General features: G+C 41.7%; 1 protein-coding gene across 5 annotated transcripts in view; it reads left to right on the forward strand.

Moving 5' to 3' along the window:
* The window catches only part of syt1a (synaptotagmin Ia), a 183,212-nt gene extending 174,610 nt beyond the window's left edge, over nucleotides 1–8,602 (forward strand). For all 5 annotated transcript variants that reach the window (XM_064342439.1, XM_064342442.1, XM_064342438.1 and 2 more), the window contains 2 exons: nucleotides 1,679–1,812; nucleotides 4,183–8,602. In XM_064342439.1, the coding sequence (XP_064198509.1) occupies nucleotides 1,679–1,812; nucleotides 4,183–4,389 (341 nt within the window). In that variant the 3' untranslated portion in view covers nucleotides 4,390–8,602. The remainder of the gene's footprint in view (nucleotides 1–1,678; nucleotides 1,813–4,182) is intronic.
* The last annotated feature ends 2,564 nt before the right edge of the window (nucleotides 8,603–11,166 follow it).

Consider the following 11,166-nt stretch of genomic DNA (forward strand, 5'->3'; position numbering starts at 1 on the left):
TCTCTCTCAGACGGAGACGGCTCCTGAGCGTGCGTCCGCACAAAAAAAGTGAGCCAAACCCAGTCGGCCCTGCCGGAAAGATTTTTCCACCTGTCAGTGCCTATCTGAGCCTTCGCCCCGCCAAGGCTGCCCTAAAACTCGCGCTGTTCCTTTCCATGTTAAATTAACGGGTCTGTAATCTTCTGAGGTTTAAAGGAGAACTCTACATTGTGATGGAGGCGAAGCAAAAAAAAGCGTTTGACGGCATTTTGATGAACCCGCTGGTTTTCACGGAGGCTGGCGAGAGGTGCGCGGGGGCTTGGTGTCTGCGGAGCGCCCCGGGCACAATAGGCCGAGGGGGGAGCTGGACGCGATGGGAGACGACGATAGGAAGCGTTCGCCCGGCAACCTGACGCCGGCTACGCCAGAGAGGATTCTAATTTAGATAGCGGAGGAGCCCATTCATGCGTGTCACATCTGCTGCCATTTTTTTTTCTTTTCTTTTTTCTTTTTTAATCTTCCAAGACCCTTCCATCACAAAGCTGCGGAAATGACGGCAGGTCACGATATATACCCGCCGGGCCTAAACTCAAACAAGCTTACGCACATAGACCTCTGTCTCGGGAAGACAAATTATAGAGCTTCTAAGTTGTTAAGCAGGGCAGTACATTAATGGAGTCGTTTTACCGAACCTCTTCTGTGTGCTCTAAAATCTTCTCATCCGCTTTTGACTGTGTTATTTGTATTCGGAGAGCACAAACACATCAGGAGTGCCACATTGATGTCTTGATTGCTAATGAGCCTGCATTGCTGATCAACCTGATTAGGTCTCTATGGAGTGCCTCTCTGATTGCACTGCCTGATAGCTTAAGTGGAGCCATAGGCTTTGCTCAGAGCGATCTAGAGCCGGCAGACTGCTTTCGGAAGAGCGGAAAGGTGATGTTTCTTCTTCTTTTTTTTTTTGGTGGGGAAAAAAATAATTTCTAATTACCTTTCGTGGCACAACGAGAAACAGACAGAAGGAGCAGAGAGGGGGTTGGCAAGGACCAAAAAAAAAAATGGACTCAAAATGCAGCCTGCTACACTGCACTCTATGAGGATGTGATGAGGATGTGATGATTCTAACTGTGGGTCCGGCTTCCATGGAAACTCCGTCCTGCATCATGGCTTATGTAATTGGCCCACTTTAAAGAGCAGGGCAGGGGGAATCAGAGTCAGCCCTCTGCCTAGCCTCTTCAACCCAGCAGCCCACAGGTCATGCACATGCTGCTCAACCCGTGCTTTTACTCTCAATAACTTAAATACAAGCCATCAGAAACAACTGGACCTTGGATGTCAGAAAAATGCATCGATCAGTTGATATGCCTTTGTGGTTTAACAAAGGTATTTAAATTCTAAACAGGAAAGAATACCTGCAAAGATTCCTGTTTCATGAATATTTTTCTAGAAGACAACTTGCATTAGCTTTTATCTATTTATTTATTTATTTACCTACATGTTTGCTTGTCTACTTGCTTAATTACTTTTTTGAACAACTAAAACCATTCAGGTTAACTATTGCAGGTTAACAAAATGGTTGACTCATGTCAGGAAGTTTAAGGATCTTGAAAGATTCATCAAAACACCCCCTCTTCATCCCGTATCATCATAACTGAAAAGATAGATAATGCTGAGTCATATTTTCCTCTCTCCCTTGTAGATCCCTATGTTAAAATCCACCTGATGCAGAACGGGAAGCGTCTGAAGAAGAAAAAGACGACAATCAAGAAGAACACGCTCAACCCCTACTACAACGAGTCCTTCAGCTTCGAAGTGCCGTTCGAGCAAATCCAGGTAATGGCGGTCATATTCGTATTCAGCCCAAGGTGGCTGGCTGAGACTTCACAAACCTGCCGGATAACATCACGTGTTATTATGGGCAACGCAGATGTTTGAATGAATCATGCTTTTTCTTTTGAAGAATACAATAATTTTTACGGATTTTTGTGAGTTACTGATTTAGAACTTCACCCAAAATGAAGCTTCTCTCATCAGGCTCTTTCAGAAAATGATCTGGCACATCCTGCTATGTCCGTAGACCCATAATAAACTGCAGTTTACAGCTTTATGATCTATTAGGCTTGCTGCAATGTTTGGTTTGACCGATGACGTATGGTGCAGGAGCCTAAACCAGTGTAATTATCTCCACACCGTCAATACCGGTGTAGTATTTTGTAATTACTATTTTAAAACGAGATTGCCTATTGCGTAGCATCGAGTTTAGCACAGAATTAGACTGAGCCTAGTGATAGCCGACACCCGATTGACCATTCCTGATTGCTGCTGGTAGCTTGTCAAATGAGATGTCTCCGGGTGTTCAGGACACACAAGCAGATGTGTGACAGACTGACGTGGCTGAAAATCTGTTTTCGCTGCGTAGAAGACGCAGGTTCCAAACTCAGTTCTCACTGTGCGAACGATTCAGGTTCCAGACTCAATTAACTGACCCCAAAATTCGTCACAATGAGCCCCCCCCCCCCCCCCCCCCCGACTATTCACAAGGAAACTGGCTCAGAGTTTATTGTCCCTAAATTTCACGCACTGGAGTTTCGCTCGCATTGAATCCAGAGCTCGTGACGCGCGTGACATCGAGATTAAAGACCATTAGGAAAAAACCATTTTAAATGATTACCTTTTTAAATTAAAGCGGAAGGTGAATTAGACTTCAAAATGGAGCGGCGGGGGGACTCTCTCCGTGTGGAGCGCCGGAGCCGCGCGCTAAACATCGCGGCAACACAGCGGTAATTGCTCTAAATTTATTAAGCCCTTCACAGCTCTAAACCGCCAATTTGTTCCGTGAGTCTCGGGTTTCAATTTCCAGTGACATTCAGCATCCAGCTCCCCGCCGGTAGCTGCGTTTGCTAATCAGAGCTATTCATATCCGCTCACGCTGAAGAAGAGGAAGAAAAAAAAAAAAAAAACGGAAAAAAAAAACGTTAAATTAAAGCAGAGAGCAGCCTGGCCCTCAACTGCAGGTATTTTTTTTTTCTTTGAAGCCCAGCTCACCTGGGTATTTTTCATTTCCTTCAGTAATTCATTTTATGGCAGATCAGGCATGCTAACTGAAAACAATTAGACAAGGCTGGGGCTCTGAGAGGCTAGGCTCTCTCTCTCTCTCTCCCTCTCTCTCTCTCTCTCTCTCTCTCTCTCTCTCTCCCTCTCTCTCTCTCTCTCTCTCTCTCTCTCTCTCTCTCTCTCTCTCTCTCTCTCTCTCCTCTCTCTCTCTCTCTCTCTCCCCCTCCCTCTCCCTCCCTCTCTCTCTCTCTCCCTGACCACGGATCGAAACGTAATCAGAGCTCTCGCCGAAGTCGTTTCTGCGTTCTGTGGGCGTTTGATGCGTGGCGTGGGTCCTGGTCCCGTTCGGGCCGGCACGCGTGGCGACACAACCGTTTAACTCTTTCTGTTTTTCCTCGTTTAAGCGTTCCCCGTTTTGTTTCTTCGCTTTCTGCCATCTTTTTTTTCAGTGCTTCTGAAGAACAGTTCAGTGAACACACGTGGCTGGTTTACCTCAGCGTCTGATCCGATGGCCATGGCTCACCTCAGGGGCATTGAGTGGCAGGTGGCATGGTCAGTGTTTATGTAACACCAGTGGAGAGCGTAACCTCGGAAAAGTTCTGAAAGTTTCGGTCCTTCCACAGAAGTGACTCACAGAAGGGCTCTTCTTCTCGATCGTCAACAGGAGAGTCATTTCCTTCCAGCGAGTTTAGGCTGTAGTGTTCCCCCGAGACAAGGTGGCGGCCATTTTCTGAAGGCTTAAAACAAAAGCGCTCCCAAAGGGAGCACTTCATGCAGTTTATGACCAAAGACTTTTTGTCTGCCAACTTACTTGGCTAGAAATCTCTTCTCTGAGCTTTGAAACACAAGAACCGTGGACGCTTGAGTGCTGTTTTTTGATTAAGCTCGTTGCGTACGCAAAGCTTGAATGTTTTTTTTCCCCCTGAAGTATATTAAAATACATGATTATACGTGATTTTAGCGCTTGGTTCGCAGTTCTTGTGAAGGGTGCTTAAATGGGTGACTTGTGCACTTGTAAGGCACTCCAAACTTAATTTATTGCAACGTTGAGCAAATGGAAACGACCCTCACCTCACCTGCCGGTTTAATTGTTGAATCTAATTCGGAAAACACCCCTCTCTTCCCCTCCCTCTTCCACCCCCTCTGCAGAAAGTGCAAGTGGTTGTGACTGTTCTGGACTATGATAAGATCGGCAAGAACGATGCCATCGGCAAGGTGTTCGTGGGGCTCAACAGTTCGGGCACCGAGCTACGGCATTGGTCAGACATGCTGGCCAATCCCCGGAGACCCATCGCCCAGTGGCACGTGTTGAAACCCGAGGAGGAAGTCGACGCCCAGCTCAGCTCCAAGAAATAAGAGGGGTGGGGGGGGGGGACGCCTTTCGACACTTGCCCGTGTAATGCTCTTTAGCCAGTATGTGTAAATACCTCAGTGATATGTGGGTCCATTCATTTCCACCTCCCCCTCCCTAGCACCCCCCCGCCCCCCCCCTTCCCCCCAAAGCCTACCAGACTACAGCCCCGCCTCGCGTGTTTTTACAAACATTAAAAGGTACTTCCCCGAGCCTCCCTCAGATTTGCATTAACGTTTTCAGGTGTAGAGGCCCTATTTAACTCCCTCCTCCAATCACACCTCTGCGATTTCCCTAATCCCGCCCCCTTCTCTCATCCCCCGCCCCGCCCCTAAACGTCCCCCTTCTTTTAAGCAATATGACCTGTATAGATAGCGCATGATTGAAATTATTTATTGTACCAACACAGTTGTATATATCGGTATGCAGACAAAATGATTTCTAGTTTATGTGTTTGTATGTTGTTTAGCGTTTCCTAATCTGTGTATATCTAGATGTTTTTAATAAGATGTTCTATTTTAAAAGATGTAAATGGAGATATAGGAGAGCTGATATTATATATATTACAGGATTCAAAATTCTATCTTACTGCATTCCGGAAAAAAGAAATTCCAACCTGCAAGATGCTAGTGGAGGTTTACTCACATTGTAAAGGATGGTGTCAGCCTGTATGTTTACCTTACCGACATTAAACAGATAAAATAAAAACAACAAAAGAGGTAGAAAACAAGGCCATTAACTAATATGGTTACATGGAAAATATGCTGCTGAAAAATATATAAGCACATGATTTCTTATGACTTTTTATACACATTTTTTTTTGATTGAGGACCCATGAGTTTAGCTTTTCAAACGGATGACTTTCCGAGAATTTCTAAATGGTGCCGGCCAAATTCTTTCTTATCATTTTAAGGCTAGGTTTTACTTGTGACGCAGTGGGTTACTTTTTTACAAAGAACAGTTCCTTATTTTAAGGGAATTCTCTCCCCAAAATGGTCTTCATTTTTAAATCAGTTGGTCCTCGTCTACTCTGTACGTTGCCCTCTTCACCAAGAACAAGAATAGAAACCTTCCAATGTAAAACCAAGCTGTAACCATTGTGTCCTTTAACTTTGATTAACAATATATTGCTAATCGCTTACTTCCAGTAACCTTGTTGTTGATATTTTTTGGCTTCCAACAAGGGGGAGAACGTTTCAATTAGCTTTAAAAGTAATATTTTTTTAGCTGATATCAGTATCTGAAAAAATTCTTTTAGTAACTGCATGATTTTTTTATTATTATTTTTTACAATCTTAGCTAAAAGCTAGGTTAGGAGGAGTTATGCTCACATTGGGGGTCCCAGTAAGACCTCCTTGCCTTCAACTAAAAGATATACAGAAAAACTACTGTTACAGTTAGCTGACATTAAGGAAAGTAGTTAATTGGGTTAGAGCAGTTTGATACTGTGTTTCACAAATGAAAAGGTGATTTGAGTTGACACACACTGCCATCTTCAGGGAGGTAAACAAATGCAAAACATAACCTTAGTTGGCGCGTCTTTATTTTCGCTACTGGTCTTTGGTTGTGCCAGTGCCCTGAATAGCAGACGTTGCTTTATATTGCCTTCTCACAGTGACAATAGAGCTAGCCGAGTTATACTGCCAATTTCATTTTCCTCTGGGCTGCTTTTTTGCACTGTAGTTCTGTCGAATAACAATAGCCAGTTGCTGTCATTCCGGTTCTTTGGGATGTCGGAATCACAGCTGTGTTAAGTCCCAGCTACAGATAGAAATATTTTGGAGGGAATTATGTATAAACAGCGAATGGGTGATGTTCTGTTCAGTGGAGTCAATGGTATCCAGCTGGCCCGTTTTATAGCGTGATAAAAACTCATAGAACAGTGAAGGGGGGGGGGGGGGGGGGACAAAAAAAACAAAAAGAAACCGTACAAGTTAATGGTCTTAGAAAATGAAAACATTAGTCCATGTGTCCTCTACTACGGGTTATATACAAGAGGCGTAAAGTGAAAGGTTTTAGTCAATTTAAAAAAAACATTTCTCTCATCTTTGAGGAACCTCTTGTGTGTTCTAGATGCTAGCGTCAGGGGAGTTTGTAAGTGTTCTCAATGTTATTATGTAGTTAATAGCACTATTATAAAGCTATTGGTCATTCCATACGAGTCTGTATACGGACTGCTTTGTGTATCACTGTGACTGCCGTGCGTGCTTAGAAATGTAGAGTTCTCGGTAGATAGCGACCAGTTTATTCTGTAGTGATATTGTAGTAATACTGCCATTTTCCTTCTACTGCACTGATGAAAGTGTGCGTAGCGTCGGCAAGTTCCAGCAACTGTGGACCAATCAGGAACTGACGGGCTATTGCACGTGAGATGGGAGAGAGAGAGAGAGTTTCGAACGCGAGCGGGTGGATTCACACAGCATTTTGTTGAGCACTGTGCAATACTGTATGTTCATCCCCATAGTGTTACGCGGGTGGCGTTGCCCAAGAAAGATAATTCCCGTTATGCCAGATATATTTCCTTTTCCAAAAAACCCACGGTTAGGACACAGCACACGTAGAGTCTATGTAGGTTAGACATGAACACATTCCTCGTCTTCTCTCCTCTGTTTGGGTTCCTCGTTCCTGCTTTTCGTTTCTCTCCCACACAGATCCAACACTAGAATATCAGGAAACGCATTCGGAAATACCAAAACATGAGACGAAAACCCACAACAAGTGTATATATTTTTATATTTGTCCAGACATGGCTGAAACTATCGTCATTAAAAATGAACACTATTATGCTAACTGAAATTATTGAGAACCATAATGAACTACGATGTATGTATTGCTTTTATGAAAACCTGTTGTACTATTGTTTGTAATGATGATGACTGATATCATTAATTTTAATATTATGTATATCATATTATCATTTTAGGATCTATCGCCAACCCTTTTATAGTGAAATTTAAGTGCGCCTGAATGTATTGGACTGTGTTTTTTTTTTTGTTTTGTTTTTTTTTTTTGGTTTATATTATTGTGGGACCAGATGTAGCTAGCACTTTTTTAATTGTTGCAATAAATATTATTTATGTATTTTTTAATATACCTGTTCCTGTAGAAGCAGCCCAAATTTAATCTAAACTCTGGAACTATAGATGCACACACACACACACACACACACACACACACAAAACAACAACAACGGCTCTACTTGGTATTGTCTTGAAATGAGGGATCTGATAGTTCTATTATATTTTCTTTATTATACGTATATTGAATACTCCTAATTTTCAGAATTGCTTGTTTAAAAAAAAAAACTCAAGGATAAAAAAAAAGGTCACATGTAAATGTGGAATAAAAAAACACAATGCATTCAAAGATTTGATAGTGGTCTTGAGAAGAAGAAGAAAAAAAAAACAAAAAGAAGCTTAATTTTTAAAAGCGTTAAAAACGCATCAGGTCAAACCGTAAAAGACTGCATTGCGGTTGGCACAAGCAGATTGTGAGGTCTGTAAAGTAGATAGTGAAAAAGCCATAACCTGCACTGCAACGCAATGCTACTTTTACTGTCGCCCACCAAAGTGTGCAAGCAAAACCCCGTCAATTTCCTTTTCCAGTAAATCCTGAACTTTGCTGTGTGACCGAGAATATTTGTTCCTCGACGACAACAACAACAACAACAACAACAAAAGCCACACTTACCTTTCCAGACAAAAGCTGTGTAAAGTATTAGAATCTGATGCTGTAGAAAGATCCTAGCTGCCTTTGTGTATATCAACTGCCTGCTTGAGTACTTTTGTGTGTGGAAACTTTCTCTGTAATCCTGTAGAAATGTTTGGGGTGTTTTTTCTTGCCATATCGCTCGCAACAACGGCGAGCTGACGATTATATTGCTGTGTATACCTTCATATTTATTTTTTACATTTTCTTTTTTTTCTTTTTTTTGCCAAGGTGTTTTTTTGATTTGGTTTCACTTTGTGTAGTGATTCACTGTGTGGAGTTTTCTGATTGTTGTTATATAACTTCATATTCACGGATGTTCAATAAAAAGGTTTTATTTCCTGTTGATACAGAACCTTTCCATGTGCTTTCTTGTTTTAAGCTTTGACACCTCTTTTTGCAAAGGTGTCGCCCCATGAAAATTTGTTCAGAATGACACCGGCTTTCAAAAATGTTGAATCCTTCATCGGTATAAAAAAATAATGCTAAATAAAGTAGTGTGTAAAACAACTTGTGTTCCATTATTTCTCAAACATGAACACTACCATTGTGGAATTTCACTGTATTTTGGCAGTTTGTTTTTGCTTTGACTCTATTTAAAATTCAAAGCAAATTTTAATTTTCCAAGAAATTGGAATGTTCTTGACTTGGCTAAGTCAATCACCCGACCTGAATCCAACTGAACATTTTTTTATTTTTTATTTTTACAAAAATAGGATTCCATAATTATCTGCTGTGGGAACATAAAAATTAAAAGAGAGGAGACACCGGTGATCAAATTAACAATCAGGTTTAATTCAAACAGATCCGCTCAGGAACACACATCTAAGATGTTCAAGGAATCCTTCAAGGCGAAAGACTTATGCACTGTATGGGCATCTGAACATCATATCACTCTGAAGTTATTGATCAGTTAGTTTTGCTACAACCCCGGAGGACCTAGATGACCTCCTCTTCTGGAATAACATGTAATCCCATCACATAGAAGTGCTTCTACAGAACAGATAGTACGCAGAGAGGAATAAAAGGCTTTACACGAGTACTCCACGTCAAGCATCCATAAATACTGGCTCTACAAATGTCCAAAATTCAGAACATACCATTCTAATTATGCTCAGTACGTACATAATTATAACATAATTGGACTTCACAGAGCTATGAAATTAGGGTGACCGTATATTGGATTTCAAGAAAAGGGGACGGGGACAGGCAGCCATTTTGTTTGTTTATTTCTGGCCTATGGAATGAGCAAAACCTAGCCAATATTTTTAGGAATTTAGAAATCCCGCCTAGACAGATATTTTCAGTCCCTAAAAAGAAATGTAGAATGTCTGGAAAAACAGGATGCCTGGTCAGCCTAGTGAAATATACTCATTAATCAGCAATCGTCTCCATGAATCAAACTGATCATGTCACTTGAATAACGCCTTGATTATATTATAGAATTACATAGAGACTGCAGTCTGAAATCAGCCTACTAGTGATATATAATCACAGTTTAACATTAGAAGTATGTGTATACCATGTAATCATGTGTGCGTGTGTGTGTGTGAGACAGAGATGTGTCTGTGGATGTGCAGATGTTTAGAACCACATGAATGTTGAATAATCTTTCCACTGCATTGTAAATATTTTACATGCATTCATCTAGGCATGTTGCTTCATTTTATAGAATGCAACAAGGTTCTGCCCTACGGTCAGGGCAGGCCAAAGCAGACAAGTATAATGTAACTTTTTTTTTTCTTTTGCCCATACAGGATTTTTCATGAAAAATGTATTTTACGGTGTTGCCCTTTTCTCTCTAGCTTTTTATTTTTCTTGCTTTGAGAAGGACTTTGCGACAAACACAAAAAAGGAAGCAGAGCAAGACTATTTTTCAGAGTAAGAAAATGCTTCAAGGTAGGAGAGGCATCCACCCTCTAGCGAGCACTCCATCTTCAAGAACTCAGTCCCCTGAGTTATAACTCCATAGGACCAATAAGAAGCTCTGTCCAGCCCCGCATCTGGGCAATGTCAGTTAATTTAGTTCAGTGCTGAGGGCCGTCTCTGAATCTTTGCTTTTATATTTCTTTGCTTACTTGTTTTACCTGTTTTCTACAGCAGGATACTGTGAGATTGCTAAAGGTTAAATGCATGTCATCCTCAGAATCCACCGTCACAATGGATACCGTTTTCTGGTGGATATAGCAGTTTGTGACTGAGGTCATTTCATTTTATTTTGTGTATTAACTGTGTCCTTGGGTCTTCGGAAATTGAGTTTCAAAGGCTAAAGCTGAAAAAAAAAAGATTGCACAGACAGCTAGCTGGGAAAGGCTTCAATACACTTTGCAACCAGAAGAAGATGCTTTAGATTCTGTCCTTATTCTGAAGAATATCAAGGACAACAAGGTCAAGGCCGGACCTCAGCACGCAATCACAGACGAAATTACTGCTCGGAATTCACAGACCAATAGAAAGACGGAGAAATACATCTGAGAAAATGACAATAGTCTCTTTATTACTGAGTAGTTAAGTTGCATTGCTCTCCAAAGCATCACTGTCACTGCAAGAATCTATTTCTTCATTATCAGCCTCACAGACTCCTAGGGAGATGCACGCTCAACACCTATTCTTTGGGGAGGTTAATCTTTGATTCGGGAAAGCGTTGTTTAAATTTGGAAGAACAAACTTGGTGATTCTCTAAATCAAGTCCACCGTCAAATATTTTCGACGCCCAGTCAATTTTAATTAAGACAATGGACTGGCCATCGCATACCTCTGATGGAAATCTCAAGTACTCCTATAACTTGATCCCCTTTGTGACAGTTGTTTTATTGTTGAGCCTGTGCTGCCTAGTTAGGTGGCTTGCCAACTACATAACCATGGTGAATCAAATTGGTGAAAAACCTGACTTGGTTAACTGTCAAGTAGCAACCTGGGTAATACAGTGGAGACAGGTTACCTGTGATCGAGTACCTCGAGTAACTTCCTGGTTTGGGAGAGTGGTGCATGCTCTCCTCCATAATACACAATGCCAAGCACCACTTCTTATCAGCTCACAGCACACGAGCCAGGCTTCCATGCGTGAAGACCCT

The sequence above is a fragment of the Anguilla rostrata genome, chromosome 7 (genome assembly GCF_018555375.3).
Source record: "Anguilla rostrata isolate EN2019 chromosome 7, ASM1855537v3, whole genome shotgun sequence".
Taxonomy (NCBI): Eukaryota; Metazoa; Chordata; class Actinopteri; order Anguilliformes; family Anguillidae; genus Anguilla; species Anguilla rostrata.